The following is a 17,695-nucleotide window of genomic DNA, read 5'->3' on the forward strand; positions in this document are numbered from 1 at the left end:
CGGCGGCGGCGGCGGCGGCGGAGGAGGAGGAGGAGGAGGAGGGTCCTCGACTTTTGATCTCTCTGAAGGCAATATGAGCTGCATCAACCTGCCCACCGTGCTGCCCGGCTCCCCCAGCAAGACCCGGGGGCAGATCCAGGTGCGGGCCACGGGGCGGGGCGGGGCGGGGGCGGGGGCGGGGGCGGGGGCGGAGTCGTGATCGGGGCCCGGGTGTCCGTGCACACCGGGGCCCAGTGACCTCTCCTTCTCTCCTAGGTGATTCTCGGGCCCATGTTCTCAGGAAAAAGGTAATGGCCTCGCCGGACGGGGGTGGGCCGGGACCTCTTCCTCCACTTCCCTGCTTCTCCTCCAATCCCCGGGACTCCGTCCTCCTCCCATGACGCCCCACGACCCCGAGCCTGCCGCCCCTCTCAGAGCCCCGCCTCTAGAGCAGCCCCCACTGTCCGACCCCCGCGTTCGCGCCCCGGATGCCTCTCCTCCGTGGGATCCTACCGGAGGAGGAGCTCCTCCCTTTCCCGTCCGGGTCGGAACCACTTCCCCTTGGGGTCATTCAACCACCGCTCCTTCCGGGAGCTGGTCACAGCTGCTCACCGTTTAGCCCCTCACTAAAGCCCTCTCTGAAGGGTGCATCTACGGTGGCCAGGCCCTGTGCGCCCTGCAGTATCCGTGGCTTCCTCGCAGTGTGACTGTTTCCTCAGATGGCCCAGGAGCGTAGTTACTCTCCACACTGAAGAGTCAAGCGCTGGTGCCTTTGCTTCCCTGAAGTGATAGAACCAATCCCAGTGAGCCCCCAGTAACTCCCCTGGCCCCCCTTCCTGTATGGCGCTGGGGGATCACTCCAGCTCAAATCCCTTGCCCACGATGGTGAGGCTCTCAGGGTGGGCTCAGGGTGGGCTCTTGGACTCAGAGACAAAGCGCGTCCTTTGTTGCACCAAAAGGTTCTGTGAAGTTAGTTCAGGCTATGTGCAGAACTGTGGGGTGAGATTACTTGGGAATGGAATCTGAACCCCTCTCCTGTGCATGTGGTCTTTGCTTTGCCCCCGACAAAATCACTCCCCCATCCCTTCCCTGAATCACATGAGGGCCCTGCTTCGCCACCCTCCCCACAGAGAATGACTACCAGCCCAGACATTCTCCTCCCTCCTGGGTCTAGACTGAACTCTCTGTGTGGGCCCTTTCTGTCCTCACTGGTCCTTCCCACGCTCTGCCCTGCAGCCTTCCCATCCATTGGTGGGGCTCAGGCTGTATACCCCTAGAAGGCGGTAGGGAGCCCGACTTGTGCTGATGGGGTCTTCCTCGCCCACACTTATGCATGGGCCTTACCTTGCAGTACTGAGCTGATGAGACGGGTCCGTCGCTTCCAGATTGCCCAGTACAAGTGCCTGGTGATCAAATATGCCAAAGACACGCGTTACAGCAGCAACTTCTCCACTCATGACCGGTCAGTCCCTGCCCCTTCTGTCCTGTCCCCACACCTTTTGTGAGAAGCCCAGTGATGAGTCACAGAACTTACTGTCAGAACTCTTTAGAGAGGATGGTTAATAATGCTGATGCCGGGCAGCGAACTGTTCAAATCTGCAAACTTTCCAGGTTGCTTGGCAAGGTACCCTAGAACTTGGCCTTTCTTGGGGCTCTAGCCCAGTGGTTCCTAACGGGACGTGATTTTGCCCGCTAGCGTCTATTTGCAATGTCTGGAGACGTTTTTTAGTTTTCACAACAGGAGGAGGTAAGGGCATGATGGCAACTAGCGGGTAAAGGGCAGGGACGTCGCTACACCCTACGATGCACAGACAGCCCCATAACAAAGAATGATCCAGCCCCGAATGTCAGTAATGTCTGGCCAAGGTTGAGAAACCCTGCTCTTGACCTATGTGGAGGTTGCAGACTGGTTTTGTTGGCCTGCAGGCTGAATTTTATTTAAGTTTTTAGTTGGCTTGTCCTCGCTGACTCTGTCTCGTGGCCTTTGTGCATCCCCCTTTTATGTTTATCTGCCTGTGTCCTGTGGACATTTCAGCCTGCAGCCTGAGGTTGGGAGGTTAAATTTAGTACCACTCCTGCCATTCCGTACAGCATTTAGGGCCTGATGTTTTGGAGCCTGAGACGCCTTTCTCGTCTTCCAGATTTATCCACCTGAGCCCCCAGCATCAAGGCTGTGCTGTGTGTGGCTTCAGGGTGGGAGTGCGGGGGTGGGTCTGCAGCTGGGCAGGTGGTGAGGCGGAGAGGGCCCAGGACTTGGAGTTAAGTTAAACGTTGACTGACGTTTCCTGGACATGTTGCCTGATGCAGGTCATTTACATCTCCAAGTTTGCTTTCTCATCCCTAAAACATAGGTGTCCGCTGCTCAGGACGCGGGGAGTGTCAGGGGAGGACAGTGAAAGCAGTGGAGAAGATTAGAAGTGCAGCTTCTGGGTCTGTCAGATGGGGGTGGAATCCAGGCTCTGCCCCAGTGTCACAGATCCTCTCTAACCTGGGCTGTAGAGGCCCAGACGAGCTGCAGCAGAGGCCTAGCGCTTGGCAGGGGTGACAGTGCTCCAGAGACGCTGCTCTTGCTGAAGCTGGAACCGGCTTACTGTGTTGCCTGCAGGATCACGGCAAGATAATCACTAAGCAGTAGTTGTAAAATTTTATATAAATATATAGCTGCAAAACTGCAGAGCCGTCAGGAAACTCCTAGCTCCTTGGAAGGGTAGTTCAGGGGAGCAGGCAAAAAATGGAAACAGAAGAAAATAACATTGCAGAAAAACATAGAAACTATTTTAACAGAAGACAAAGAACAGCATTCCTCTTCCAAAAGGCCTGGCTGTGGGGCAGCGTGGGGTCCACCGTGTAATTTAATGCACTGGAACACTCCCACACACGGCCTTTCACTTTCAGACTCTGCTGGGTAGGAATCTCCCCTCAGGACACACGAGGCAGCAGTATGAATGCGGATTTGAATCCTGACTCTGCCACTTAATAGCTCTATGATCTCTGAGAAATCCTTTAATCAGCCAGAGGAGTCAAACGGAGGGAATTCTAGGTCACTGCACTGCTTGTTGGTGTTCGTGGCTTATCTCTGCTGGGGCACGGGGCTCCTAGTCTTAGATTCTGGTGCTAATGGTCTGCCCAGGGCCATGGTAGGACTTTCATGGGCCCTGGGTACTTCCTGCCTTCATGGGCCCCTTCCTCTATAAAGAAAAAAATAAAAAATTATAATTTATGACTGCATTGATATAAAGACAAAGATAATCCAGATTTAGTTACATTTATTCTGATTTTTAAAAGAAATTAAAATGTTTCATTCATCCCCAAAGCATCATGGGCCCCAGGCACTGTACCTGATGAAGTAACACTGTCTGCACCCCACCACACACACACACACACACACACAGACAGACACACACACACACACACACACACTAAGCAGAGAAGTGCTTTGCATCTGGGTTGAACTTTACATTGGGCATTGCTAATTTCCAGTCCAAAGCGTGAAGTGAAATAGCTCTTGTTGAATAACTGGTTTTCCAAACAAAGGCCTTTACTCTTCTCCCCAGATGCCTTCCCACAGGTGCTAATTTCTCAAAGCTCTGGGCAGACATCTCAGCCTGCTTTGCAGGTAGGGGGTGGTCATGAGACCGTTTCCCTGGGCCCTCATTCTGGTTCCTGGTCTCCTCGGGCTCCCTTGTCTTGCTCACGCTCTGGCTTTCTGTCCCCAGGAACACCATGGAGGCCCTGCCAGCCTGCGTGCTCCGGGATGTGGCCCAGGAGGCCCTGGGCGTGGCTGTTATAGGCATCGACGAAGGGCAGTTTGTAAGTTGACTTGTCCTGATAGGACTCTTCCTGTGAACTCAACTGTCCCCCTTTTTCCTCTGCTAATTTGGAGGTTATTGGTTCAATTTCTGAAATTTTTATAAGGTAAACATTGTTAACTTGCTTTAACTAGTGTCTGAATACCCTTTGAATTCCCTTTACTGCTTTCTGTGTTACTGTTATATGAAATTTATTGTACCTTAAAAAAAAAAATTTACAGGACTTCCCTGGTAGCACAGTGGTTAAGAATCCTCCTGCCAATTCAGGGGGCACAGGTTCAAGCCCTGGTCCAGGAAGATCCCACATGCCATGGAGCAACTAAGCCTGTGCGCCACAACTACTGAAGCCCATGCGCCTAGAGCCCGTGCTCCGCAACAAGAGAAGCCACCGCAATGAGAAGCCCGCGCACTGCAACGAAGAGTAGCTCCCACTTGCCGCAACTAGAGAAAGCCCAAGCACGGTAACGAAGACCCAACGCAGCCAAACATAAATAAATATTTTTTAAAAAAGAAGCAACAATGAGCAAAAGAGAACCAAACCCTCCCTATACACCAGTGTTGAGAAATCAAATTTTTTGTTTACTGTAAAAATTTTTTAAATATATATATTTATTTATACCCCTTGGAGAGGGGTATATCTGAAGACCCCACGCTATAAGCTGAGGGTGCGTTGGTAGGTGGGCAGCTGGATCCTGGGCATGCCAGCCTCACAGTGTCACCCCGAGTGCTGGTCTTACCTCTGTTTCTTTTTTTTGGCTGTGCTGGGTCTTAGTTGCAGCACATGGGATCTTCGTTGCAGCGTGCAGGATCTTTAGTTGCAGCATGTGGGATCCAGTTCCCTGACCAGGGATTGAACCCAGGCCCCCTTCACTGGGAGCACGGAGTCTTAACCACTGGACCACCAGGGAAGTCCCTGGTCTTATCTCTGTTTTATCACAGTAGTAAGAGGGGTCATCTAGGAAAGGTTAGGACTGCACATAAAAAGGAAGTCCATAATTTACTGCCGACATCTTATGTCCAGAGACCACCAGGACTGAACAACTTGGGATTGTTGTTGCAGGGAGACACCCGGCATGGGAACTGGACGGTGTAGGTGAGGGGCTTAATTAGAGAGGGCTTGGTTATTAGGATGGGGGCTGTTGGCTCTTGATTCGGTGTCGTGGGAAGGGAGATGATTCTGACCAGCATCTTAAACCTCACCTATAGGGAGGGTGGACCAGAAGGAGGCCAAAGCAGCAGCAGTGACTCCTTTAGCCAGGAGAGGGGACATTTGGTACATTGTAGCCTAGACGATGTTCACGTTCTGTCCGTACTCAGGCATGCTTCTGGAGGGGTCCACACGGCCTGTGGGACCTTAGTTCCCTGACCAGGGATTGAACCCGGGCCCTCAGCAGTGAGAGTGCGGAGACCACTGGGACCACCAGGGAATTCCCTAGGAGGGGTCTGGTTTTGTCTTGACTTATCACGGTCACAGAATGGCCTTGTCGGAAGTTTGTATTTATAGATCGGGCTCATATCACGTGTTGTGACCATTTTTTCCTCATCAGCAAATACCTATCCTTATGAACGTACCATGTCTTACATGAGCTGGCCCCTTGGGTGTGGCACTTACAGGCTGTGACGGACGTGTGTGTGGACATCCTGGCTATCGTCTGGTGTATTGGGGTTTAGCTACTAAGTAGAATCACTGGTCAAGGGACCGATCTCATTCATTCAGTAAGTGTTTTCTGAGCTTGTGCTGTGTGGCAGCCATGTTCTAGGTGTTGGGGATGCAGCCAGGGTCTCGCCCTTGCACTTACATTCTAGTTGGGGGAGAGAAATAGGTAAAAGGTGGTGGCAACCGGGGGAGAAAGGCACTGTGAGGGAATAGAGCTAAGGTGGGGATGGTGCTTTATGGGGACGGTCAGAAAGGGGCCAAAAGGAAAGCGGGGTGAAGGTTCCCAGTCAGGAGTGTGCTTTTGGGCATGTCTCAGGAGCAGCCAGGAGCCAGGGGCTTTGGCCAGGTCAGCGGGAAAGACTTTGGCGTTAACCCTGGGAGAGACTGGAAGCCGCCCAGGGCGTCTCCTCTGCTGGAGGAGCATGGACGGCTGGGAGGGGGGGAGGGGGAGGGCGGGGGAGAGGGATCTGGGTCTTTGCGGAAATCCCCGGCGGAGGGCGGTGGAGGGCAGGGTGGTGGTGGCTGCATACACACATCCTGTTCCAACTGCCTTTCTCTTTTGTTACTCCAGTGGCTGACATCATTTTCCCTGTGTTTCTACTTTTGTAAATTGCCTCCTTCTCTTGGTTGATCTTTCCTCTACAGGACATGATGTAATCGGTGCCAGTTTGTCACATGCTGTAAATATTTCTTCCCTGTTTATTTGCCTCTGGATTTGGTCTGTGCATCTCATTTAGTCTTTACCATTCATGGTGGAACGGTTGAATGTTTCACTGTCACATCCTTCGTTCCTGCCCTCTGTGGCCTTTGCGCCTTCAGCACCAGCCTGGCTGCCAGGAAGCCAGGCCTCCACCGGGGCAGGGCCGGGGTGCTTCCCTCGTGCATCATGAGGGCGCCACCTCTCGGCAAGATAAGGACGAGGGTGAAACTACTTCTTGGCTTCCTGATCTCCCCTTTCGGTCTTCTCCCCTCATCAAACCTTGTTCAGGAAGTGGCTCACAGCAGGTCAGCCCAGGTGCTGGATCGGCAGGTGAACCAAATGGGTAGACTTGTCACCATCAAGAAACCCCCCGTTACTCTTCTACCTGGATCCCGTGTGGCAAACATTTTTGTCTACCAAGAAAACCCTACGTTTACTAGGTCCTCTGAAGTTCCGCTTTGAATGTAACCTGTATTAGAGTCTATGGCTGCTGTGACACGTACCACAGACCGGGCGGTTTAAACCACAGACATTTACTTCCCACAGCTCTGGAGGCTGGGAGCCCAAGGTCAAGGTGTGGACAGGGTGGGTTCCCCCTGAATCCGTGAGGGAGAATCTGTTCCAGTCCCGTCCCCTTGGCATGCAGGTGGCCATCTGCTCCCTGTGTCTGTCCCTCTCTGTGTCCAAATTTCCCCTTTTTACAAGGGCACCAGTCATACTGGAGTGTGACCCTACTGACCTACTTTATGACTGGATACCTCTGCAAAGATCCTCTCTCCAAATAAGGTTCTGAGGTATTGGGGGTGAGGGTTTCTACATATGGATTTGGGGGGTGGGAAGGGACACAATTCAACCCATAACATAACCTAAAAAATTTAGTGGCAATAAAAACAAACGTCAGTAATGTGGTTGGTTACCAGTGGGCGTTCTGGGATGTTGCAGACAGCTCTGACCTTACCTTCGATCATTCAGGAATCCCAGCTGGGGGCCCAGGGTTCAGTGTTTGGGTGGGGGAGGTGGGTGGGGGAGGGGTGGTATGTGAACAGGGGACAAAGTTTAAGTGGAAGAATTGAAGTCTCTGATGGTGGGCATCGCTAGAGCAGGCAAGGCCAAGGACCCTGAGAGGTCCCCAAACCCTGGTGTGGAAAGACCCACATCTGATGAGGCCTTGGCAGGGAGAGTGAGACGCAGGGGGTGCTCATCCCAGGGCGGCTTTGCCCCCGGCCCCTACCCGGGGGTTATCTGGCAATGTCTGGAAACCATTTTGTTCGTGACAATGGGGGTAGGGGTGGAGGGCACTGGCTGACAGCTCCTTGCAGGCTGGGGGCTGCATTTCTGTGACCTGTGATGAGTCCTTTAGAGAAGAAGAGGGGCCTCACCTGGAGCCAGGCTGGAGCCTCTGGGTGGGAGGTGCTGTTTCCGTAGCTCAGGCTCGGCAGCCCTGCAGAGGCCGTCAGATCTGGCTTCGGTGAATCCCGCTGGAACTGATCCAGGTTTTCTAACCCCTCTCCTGGTCCTCGTCTTGCCGAGCCCTCAGGTCTTGGTAACTTTGCACCTACATGAGCGGCCTGGAGAGAGACCCTTTGCCCAAACACAAGAACTCCCCACTTCACCCAACCCAAAGACCTATCTAGATAGATGATTGACCAGTGAAAGTTCACCAAAGAATTTAAGTAGCAGCCTCGCCCTGGGCCACTTGAAATTTGATTTACCAAGTAAGTGACCTTTCTGCAGGCCCTGTATTTAGAAGGGTGTGCTGTGCCATCCTGCTCCGTAAGTGGCCAGTGGAACCCTCACCCCTTCTCAAGGCGTCACACAGCACATTATGTTTTTAAAAAAAGGCAAATACACAGAGCCTACCTCTCAGCCAAATAGCATATGTCATAAATTATTCGAGGGTCCTTAATCCTTAAACACCAAGGGCCATCCTTGCCTTTTCTTGGGCTCAGAAACGTGAAGTCATTGCCAAGGTCACAGCTAATGGGTCCAACCAAGACCACGGTTCAAGCCCAAGGCAGCCTCTGGTCTGGGCTTTTGACCACTGCGGTAGCAGACTGCCTCTCCTAGTGACAGTTCCGGGTGCTTGGCCTGGAGCGGGGCCCAGTTCTGCCATGGAAAGCTGGCAGGATGGTGGAGCGACTGGGGCTGCTGCGGATGTGCAGCCTGCGTGCCGGGTGGGGGGTGCTGGGGCCACCCTATTCTCACGCTCCACACCGATCCGGGTGGCCAGAGCTGTTGGGTCCAGCCACGTGTTCATGGCTCCTGGAAGCTGCTGCCCAGGGCAGAAGCTCACTCCTCCTCTCACCCTTGCCAGTTCCCAGACATCGTGGAGTTCAGCGAGACCATGGCCAATGCCGGGAAGACCGTCATTGTGGCTGCACTGGATGGGACCTTCCAGAGGAAGGTAAGGCGTCTGGTCCAGGTCTCGGAATGGGACCCAGGAGGGAGGAAGGGGCCTGGGCTGTGCACAGACGGACAGCTCACCGCGCCCTGGATGACCAGACTGTGCCAGAGCCCAGGCGCTCAGGCGAGCCAGACCCAGCTCCCTGGTTTGCCCCAGACTAGGCCGCCTGCTGCAGGGGCTGGTGCTCTGGGGGAAAGCAAGGTCAGGGCCTAGTTTCCTGGCTTCAGGGCTGTGAATCAGAGGGTTTCAAGGAAAAGCCCACCCGGTGAGGTAAGCGCACACCAGTCTTTCCATGGGAATACAGGCTTTCGGGACCATCCTGAACCTGGTGCCCCTGGCCGAGAGTGTGGTGAAGCTGACGGCCGTGTGCATGGAGTGCTTCCGAGAAGCCGCCTACACCAAGAGGCTGGGCGTGGAGAAAGAGGTGGCCCCTCCTGCCTTCTCCAAGGGGTAGAGGGGAGGGGGTGGTGCTGTGTCCCCGCTCATTCCTGGTGCTTCCTGTCCCATGGCCAGGTCGAGGTGATAGGAGGAGCGGACAAGTACCACTCCGTGTGCCGCCTCTGCTACTTCAAGAAGGCCTCGGGTCAGCCTGCCGGGCTGGACAGCAAAGAGAATAAAGAGAACTGCCCAGTGCTGGGGAAGCTCGGGGAGGCCACGGGAGCCAGGAAGCTATTTGCTCCTCATCAGATCCTGCAGTGCAGCCCGGCCAACTGAGGCACAAGCCCCACACCCAGGATGGGCGCTGACCGGCCACCGGCTCCCGTGCCTGCTGCTGCCCCCTAGCGGACGCCTGCCCCCTGTGTGCTGCCCGGCCTTCTCGGAGGAGGAAGCGGGGGTGGGGGGGGTGAAGTTTCACCAGCACCCCTTCCCCGGCCAAGGGCCACGGGCCGGTGGTCTGCACATCACACTTCCCTCCTTGCCTGCCCGCCGGCTTCTCTCAGTTCCCTTCCCAGGCTACTCACAATCCACCCCAGGCCGGCGCGGGGTCTGGCCACTGCTGACGTGAATTCCTCCCTCTCCAAGGGGTGAGGCCGGAGGCGCAAGCTCCTGTGACATCGGTGCTCCTGGCTTCTTCCCCCTTTGTGGCTTTTGCTGTTGAGTTTCTGTTCTCACTGGGAAGTCGGGGCACCAGCACCTCTGGCTCAGCACCGAGCCTCCTCTCGTGCAAAGACTTTAGTCCCCCTGCCTGGCACGGGCTCCTGGCCCCTCTAAGGATGGCTGGACTTGTTCTCCCTTACTTCCCTTTGGGCCGAAAGCCCTTCCTGCTCTGGCGATCATTTTCTCCAGAATTACAGCTTCTTCCACGTGGGTGACACCCTGCTGGGGCTCAGATCCCAGAGGCTTGTCTTTTAAAGCAGGGGCTGTGATTTTTCTGTTGTAGTGTATGAAATTAATAACTAATATTAAAATTTACTGGTTGATGAAAGCGTATTTCTCTTTAACTGTCTGGGATTCCCCGGGTCTCACTGGAGACAGCTCTGACCTGATTTAGGTGTGGGGATTTCTTTTCAAATCATTTTCTAGTACTACTGATCTCTTAGCCACGACGCTTTTTAACTGCGAAATGATCGTGAAGTGTGTCCTGAGAGGAATGTTTGCCTGCTCTTCTGTCTGGGCAGGTTTCAGGTCAAGATGGGTAGATGAAGGAGCCTGGGGCCCAGGTTGGAAAGATGAAGCTTTGGTCTGTGCTGCCAGATGGGGCTGTGAGGTCAGGTTTTGTTTGTGAAACAGACACTTGACAGTTCAGGAGCCAAGAAGACCAGCTCTGCTGTGCCTCAGAAAATACGCTGTGGGCAGCTTACACGGAGGCAAGAGTGCGCCAGGTCGGGTGTGGGTGGGGTGAGCCTGGGCTGTAGGTGTGCCCCATGCAGATGGGGGTCCGGGTTCCCCACCCTCGCCCCAGCTTCTCCCTCCCCTTTGCTCGCGGTTGGTCCCAGGTTATAGAGGTGCAGTACAGTGATGAGACCGTAATTCCCAAACCCTATTAGTTTTTACTCAGGATTTTGAAACTGTTGGGGCCCACTTTTGACAGCTCCCTGTCTGGGCTCAAAAGGGGAAGCCCCGAGTTGCCCTGGGGGCCCTGGCCTCCTGCCTAAGCCGGGCTTGTTCCCTTGGGCGGGCTGGGCGGTCAGGCCGGCCCCCTGTGTGTCGGGAAGAGGCTGCAGAGGTGCTGAGTCCTGTCTACGGGAAGCAGAGGGCCCCTGCCCCTCCAGGGACATGCCGGGACCCTGGCAGAGCGGCCCAGAAAAGCCATGTTGTTTACAGGCTGAGCACAGTTACTATTTTAAGATGCTGATGGAGGGCAGTGTGAGCAATGAGACCCTGAGTCGGTTGTGGGGGTGGGGAGCTGCTAGGCACACTGGAGGGCCAGACTGCCGCAACTCTGTTCAAAATACAGGTTCCGTAAGACCTCGGCCAGAGGGTGTACCTCAGGGTGGAATTTCTCTTCCTCCTACCCCTAGACAGAGGCCCCACCCATGACAATGGAGATTATGAATGAGAAAAACATTTATTCCATCTCCAAAATTAGTCTAACAGAATCCAAGGGTGCTGTGCATCTTCCCCCAAGGCTCTGTGATACATTCAGAGCAGCCTGGGGGCTGTGGGTGTGCCCCACACCTCCCAACTAACAGTGGTGGGGTATTTACATAAAGCTGGGTGTTGTCATCAGGCAAAGCCCCTTCCTGCGGCCAAGGAGTGGGAGCAGAGACAGTGCTGCCCGCCCGAGCCCGCTGGCAGGGGGCGGCACCAGCTCTGCGCCTAGGCTGTCAGGAAGGTGACCCAGAGGCACTGGCACAGAGTCCTGAGCCCAGATCCAAGCGAGCAGACACTTCAGCAGTGAGCACGGGCTGCCGCTCACAGAGCAGGCAGGGGGCAGGGGGCTGGGGGCAGAACGAACCTGAGTGAGGAGGAAAGGAGCCCCAGCCCAGCGCCAGCAGCAGAGCAGGGGGAAGGCCCCACAGCCTCATCTTTGGCAGAGACCCCCAGATGGCGGTGGCCACCGAGGCCTGCGCGTGGCCCGGCTCCTTCAGGCTGGAGAGAAGCTAAGGCACTTGTCAAACCAGCACGTCGGGCCCTTGGAGCTACTCCAGGCGGGGTTGGGGATCATCAAAAGCAATGAAAAAACCTGTCCAACCAAAAACCCTTCCCTAAAAAATGCCCTCGAGGAGTGGTGGGTGAAGCCCCCTGGGGCACAGGCCGAGGCTCTGAGGCTAGCAGCCAGGATGAGGAGGCAGGGGCTCTCTCTCCAGGCCGTGCGTCAGCTCCGACAGGCGCCAGGTGGATCGAGCGGGGCCGGCAGCTCTGGGAGACCAGCCTCCGGGGAGGAGTCCGGGAAGAGGGGAGGCCCCCCAGGCGCCCTCCCTCCTCCCCTTACCATCCCCGGCCGCAGCTCAGTACACGGGGGGCGGCTGGTAGCCCTCTGTGGTCTCGGCGTTCTGGGTGAAGGGCGGCTGTTGGTAGTTGTCCACAGGCGCGCCTGGGTAGGAGGCGTAGGCCGTGCCGGGGTCCAGAGTGGGGTCCACGTAGTTCTGGATGAAGTCGTCCACTCCGGCCTTGTAGCGCTGGTAGGCCAAGGAGGCCAGCACGCCCTGCAGAGAGCCCCGAGGTTTGGGTTCCTCAGCCCTCCACCACCCTTCACCAAAGACCCCAGGACCCTGGCCCGTCCTGGTCCACTTACCCAGGAGAAGACAGAAAAGAAGCTGAAGGTAATGGCCGCCCGGGCTGAGTCGGCTCCCACCGGCACATGTTCCGGCTTGGTGGCTGCCCATTGATTGGCAAGGAAACAGAAGGCAACAAACCACAGGAAGGTCCAGAGAGCTGGGGAGAAGGCCAGGAGGGCAAGGTTAGCTCCACGGAGGAGGCAGGAGGGCAGGCACCTCCTGGGAGGGAGAAGCCTCCGGGCGTGTAAAGGGCACTGATGCAGAAGCCAGGGTGGGGACAGGATGCCATCCTGGGAGTCCTTGCTCCAAGTCCCACTCAGCTCCAGAGGCTTTCAGCAGACGGTGAGAAATCCTTGTGTGCCAGCCTGTCTGCTGGGAGGTCTGGGGACCTGGGGCTGCTCCCACCCCTCCCAAGCCCTGCAGCCACAGCACCCTAGAGCTTTTGGGACCACTGCCGCTCCTGTTCACCCCAAGATCAAATGGAGGTGCAGCCGGCAGATACCTGAGAAGAGCAGGTCGCTGATGACCAGGTACTTGCGGTCAGTGGCGTTGCTGATCTGGGGGAAATAGACGTCGACCACGAAGAAGAAGGCCGAGGCCAGGAAGGCCAGCACCCCGATGGCGCTGCCGAAGCGGCACACGTCCTCGTTGCGGTTGAACACGCAGTACTGCTGTTGGGACTCATGGGTGTTGATGTAGCCCTCACCGAAGATGCACGAGAACACGATCAAGGCGAAGACCTGAGGGGGAGTCAGGGGAAGGGCTGAGTGACTGCTACCCTCGTGGGACAAACCCCCCAGGTGGCACACAGAGTGGGGCCCTGGCGGGAGTCGGACACCGGCCTCCTCTGCTCCTGCTGTTCCCCGTGCTCCAGGTCGGTGTCCCAGCCCCTCCTGAACTTGGGGAGCGAGCCCCTCCTTCTCCCTTCTCCTGGGCTATCTCCAGACACCAGTCACAAGTCACGAGGGGCATGGCCGGGGATTCCTGGACTGGGGATGGTGGGGAGCGGAGGGGATCTCCTGGGAGGGGACTGCCCGCCCAGCTGTCTGCCTGGAGGATGGGTACTGGTGGTTAGGTACTTGAAGATTAAGGTCAATCACCCAACCTAAAGCACTCCCACTTTCAGTGAGTTTTAAACAGGATGGGTCACAAAGTCATAGAAACCCAAGCTTGGAGTCTCACCCCCATCACCTGTCTGAGTCACCTCTACAGCACCCAGCCTCTACCTAAACACCCAGTGATGGAGGACTCCTCCCACCTCAGGAAAGCCATGCCTCCGAGCCGAAATACTGTCCCCAGACCCCCACCTCCTGGAGCCCCCTCCACCTCTTCCCTGCTGGGCTCCCCGGTTTGGCCAGCTTTTTTCCTACAAGGAATTCTGGCCTCTTTGGCATCCTGGCCCCTGCCCTCCCAGGGAACCCCAGCTGGCCTCCCGCTCATAGTGGGTCCTACCCACACAGGGCACCTCAAGCTGGTCTGCCCAGCAGGCCTGTGGACACAGCTCTGCACTCAGAGCCCTGGATGTACTGGGGTGGGGGTCGAGGGGGTGTAACAGCCAGAACTCTGGGAGGGGCCCCACGTCACCTGTCTCCGCCCCAAACTGAAAGGCCACCGCTCATCCCTGCCTTATGTCAGCAGACCCAGGACAGTCTGGACGCCTGGCTCCCTCTGGGACCGGCCCAGGCCTCTCCCCAGCCTGCCCTGCCTGCCTGCACAAGGCCCTCTCAATAGGCTCTGGAGCTGGCAGTCACAAGCCCCACCCCCAGCTGGAGATGAAGCCGGAACTCCGGATGCTGGGAGCAGTGTGCCAGCCTGACTCCTGGCACTGCCATCCCGAAACGTGGGCATCTGCTCCTGGGGTCAGACCCCACAGTCAGGCAGAGAGGGGGTGAGGGTGTCACTAGGGCAACTCGTAGGGCTCCAGTCCCAGGCAGGGGCAGGTGTGGTGTGGGTGCCGCATGCCCAGCCCTCTGCCTGCGGGCTGGCTGACAGCTTGTTCAGCTTTGGGCTCTGGTTGTCCAAGAGCATGGGACCTCCCACCAACGCCCCACCCCCGGTAACCTGGTACTGGAGCGCTCATCCAGCTCACATGGAGGGGAACATCCTGGGGTCACCTGATCTTGGATGGGGAAGCAGACCCATGGGCTGCTCTTGAGTGGAAGAGAAGACTATTTCAGGGCGCCAGGGCGGGCGCCAGGCTGCCCCCCAACCCCACGCACCCCACGTGGCTTCGGAAAGCCCCTTCCTGATGAATTCCCCCAGGGTGGGAGTCGCCGCGTGCCGGCCACCTGTCCTGGAGCCGCCTCAAACTCCTCCCACTGCCAGCAGGGCGACGGGCCTGCTCCCCGCGTGCCGCCCGGCCGTTCCGCGCCCGGGCTGGGAGGTGGGGGGTGGCGAGACCTGGGTTCGGGGGACGGCGGGGCCCGGCGGGTGAGGGGCTGGAGGGTCCCGGGCGCCGCTCGCCCGCCCTACGCGCGCTGCTCCCACCCCCGGGCCTCGGCCGCCACCACCTGTCGCGCTCTCAGGCTCGCAGCGGCCCCACTCCCCCCGGCCTGGCGACGAAGTCGGTTCCCCGAGGCCCTGCACCCCGGCTCACCAAGCACAAGGCGCGCACAACCACCTGCGGCTGCGTCAGGAAGCGCCGCAGGTCGAAGGAGCCGCCCGCCTTGGCCGCGCCGTAGGCCCCGCTCTCCATGTCGCCGTCGCCGTCGCCGTCGCCTTCGCCGCCGCCGCCGCCGCCGCAGCCGCGGACTGCTGAGGAGCCAGCCCGCCGCCCCGCCCCCGGCCCGGCTCCTCCCCAGGGGCGTGGCCAGCACCGCTCCAGGGACCGAGGGCAAAGTCCGCCCAAGGTGAGCGGCGGTGCAGGAGCGGCAGGGGTACCCCGACAGCCCGGTCTGTGCTTCCAGTGGCCGACATCCGTCCAGCGGCCGCGGACTCATTGTCCAGCCCACCTCTCGGCCGGGGTCTCGTCCCTCTGCTATGCTGGTCCGCAGGGCGACTGGAAAGGGCCAGAGAGTCCCCAGGAAGAGAGGGTCGCAAGGAGGGCCCGCCCCTCTGCTCCAGCCATTCTTTGCCCCTGCACTCCCGCCTCCGCCTCCAGGAAGCCCCGCCAGACGCCGTCTGGGCCCCACCTGCCGAAGACCCAGGCTCCTACGCACCTCCTCTCTTCTCCCCCATTCTACTCAAACCCCAGGCCACAGCCTGGACCCCTTCCTGTATGGCCTGTCCCTTTTTCCTCCTCTCTGGAGCTAAGCCTGGGATGTGGTCGAGACCACCGCCCCTCCCAGTTTTTCCCGAGCCGGGCCCGGCCCCCGGGCCATGTAGGGCCATGCGTAGGTAGGGCCGACTTCCAGGCTCCAAGATGGTGTGCAGACAGAAACGAAGTTCCCAGGGTGGCCGGCAGGGGGCAGAGTTTAACACAATTCTTTCCGGAAATGGTTCAGAGCGTCCAAACTGGGATGGCTCTAGGTGTGTGTGGGTGGGGAGGGGGGGCTGGTTCTCCAGGGGCTTCAGGCTGACTCGGCAGAGAGGAATTCATAGTTCCTCCCTGACATCATAGTTGCAGGTAAGGATTAATGAGGGGGTGCTGGCCAGGTGGGGCCCAGAGTCCTCCAGGTGAGTGGGACGGTGACAGGTGAGCAGTGGAGCCAGAGGACTGGGCCACCAGGAGATGGGGTGCCACTCCAGGGAAGAGGGGAGCAGGGGTGGGGGAGGAAGCAGTGGCCCTAGGTGGGCTGGTGCCTCTGGGCCTTCACATCTACCCCACCGTCTTCCCAGACCTGGATGGACGGTGACGAGCAGCTGAGCGGTGAGGAGAGGGGCCCTCACAGAGCCCCCTCCTCCTATGGACCTCTCCTTCCCCCTACAGCTCCCCCCATCCTAAAACCCTCAAACTAGCACCATGAGTATTTGATGAACACCAGCGCTCCAAGAATCCAGGCTGGTGGGCTTTTTCTTCATTCTTTTCTTCATTTCATTTCTTCAAATGGTGGGTCCTTCTATAAGGGACAAGGACCAGGGCTCTCCTGGGGACTCTGCCCAGCCTGCGTCTTCTGGTCACGACCTTGATGACAAAGGAGTTGAGACTCCAGGTTAAGCCAGCACACCTCCCAGCCACCCCCTCCCAAGGCCTCCAGGAATTTTATTGGTGGCAAGTGCATCAGTGCCCTGGGCAGGAGGAGGGGCGTGAGGCTTAGTCACACCACGAAATAAGGTGGGGGCACTGAATCACCTGGAGACCAAGTACTGGCCCCTGGTCTCTATACCCCCTGTTATAGAAGGGGAAACTGAGGCTCAGAGAGCTGACATGGCTCGCCCGTGAGCCTAGCCTCTGGGACAGACTTGGGAGGGGGGGCACAGAGGTAAGACAAGGAGAGTGCCAAGGACTCCTGGACAAAGCCCACCAAAGAGGCTGGCCAGGTGTTAGTGAACTGGTCAACCAAACCCACACTGGGGTCCTAGCTCGGGCTGAGAGCCCCTATCTCAGCCAGTGAGGTTTGATTTGCTCAGTCAATAACAAAATGGATGCTGAGACTGGAAGAGCACCAGCTTTCTTCAATGGCCAAAGAATGGAGAAGCGGGAACCTAGTTTGCAAATCAACTCAACCCAATTCAGGTGGAGACACCAAATACATAGGAGGGTTGGAGTAAAAGGGAGGGGTTTGGAATGAGTGGGAGGAATATTCATTAGTTATCCAAGAACAGGGTGTGGTTTGGACCTGGAACTGATGCAACTCTCCTTTTCAGTCCTTGTAGGGGCTTTTCTGGTCATCATCATGGTGATCACCAGCTGTCCTGGTGCTGGTGGGTGTGTCATTTAGCTAACGTATAGAGCGTGTAATAAGGCTCTAGATCTATTGGAAGTCAAATCCTCCGCCATCTTGAGCCTAGTTGGTTCTAATTGGTTCTTGTTTTTTTTCTATTTGCTGCTTCCTCCTGAAACTTAGATAAGAGTAATTTGTTTCTATTCGAGGGAGGGACAGGGGTGTGATTCTGGGGAGACAGCTTTGGTACCAGAGGGGCAGGGAGGAAGACCAGGAGACAGAAGTGTCTTAGGAACCAGGGGAGGTGAGAAGTTCAGAGGCAGAGGTGACTGCTGCCAAAGGCCAGGCAGGTGGAGCACACAGAGGCCTGCAGTGCCCAGGGTTGGACAGCACAAAGGCCCTGGTCACTTTACAAGTCAGTGAAGTAATAGCCTTGGAGAGGGGACCCCAGGAGGTCCGGCCCCTGCCTCCGGTCACCAGCTGGAAAGACTGACGGGGTTTCCATGGAGGGCAGAAGCCCCTGGCCCACCCTGGTGCCCTGGAGACCTCATCCTCCTCAGACCAATAGGGAGCATTGGAGAGAGCCCCACCCAGAGGCAGTGGACTCCACGGCAAGGCGGCTAGAGCATGGTCAGGGTCAGATAAAGCCGCCAACGCGCCCCATGGGCACTTGGCACACGGTAGGCCCTGAGTAAGCTTTTGCAAGTCGTGCATAAGCAAT

At 57.4% G+C, this 17,695-nt stretch overlaps 2 protein-coding genes across 3 annotated transcripts; one reads left to right on the forward strand and one right to left on the reverse strand.

Moving 5' to 3' along the window:
* Nucleotides 1–73: 73 nt before the first annotated feature.
* Nucleotides 74–9,353, forward strand: TK1 (thymidine kinase 1; the record flags this gene model as incomplete). Its single annotated transcript, XM_079725132.1, has 7 exons — nt 74–139; nt 256–287; nt 1,331–1,441; nt 3,696–3,789; nt 8,460–8,549; nt 8,854–8,973; nt 9,063–9,353. 7 exons carry the CDS (start codon nt 74–76, stop codon nt 9,261–9,263), a joined length of 714 nt encoding a protein of 237 aa, XP_079581258.1. The 3' UTR covers nt 9,264–9,353.
* A 1,691-nt stretch (nt 9,354–11,044) lies between these two features.
* Nucleotides 11,045–14,936, reverse strand: SYNGR2 (synaptogyrin 2). 2 transcript variants are annotated; one of them, XM_079725335.1, is made up of 4 exons: nt 14,808–14,936; nt 12,714–12,951; nt 12,229–12,368; nt 11,045–12,139 (listed from the first exon to the last, which is right to left on the reverse strand). In XM_079725335.1, exons 1-4 carry the CDS (start codon nt 14,904–14,906, stop codon nt 11,942–11,944), a joined length of 675 nt encoding a protein of 224 aa, XP_079581461.1. In that variant the 5' UTR covers nt 14,907–14,936; the 3' UTR covers nt 11,045–11,941. The 2 variants fall into 2 exon arrangements, with proteins under 2 accessions (XP_079581461.1, XP_079581462.1); XM_079725336.1 differs by lacking the exon at nt 12,229–12,368 and having other exon boundaries at nt 14,808–14,931.
* Between the last annotated feature and the right edge of the window lie 2,759 nt (nt 14,937–17,695).

The sequence above is a fragment of the Hyperoodon ampullatus genome, assembly GCF_949752795.1.
Source record: "Hyperoodon ampullatus genome assembly, chromosome: 19".
NCBI classification, from domain to species: Eukaryota; Metazoa; Chordata; class Mammalia; order Artiodactyla; family Ziphiidae; genus Hyperoodon; species Hyperoodon ampullatus.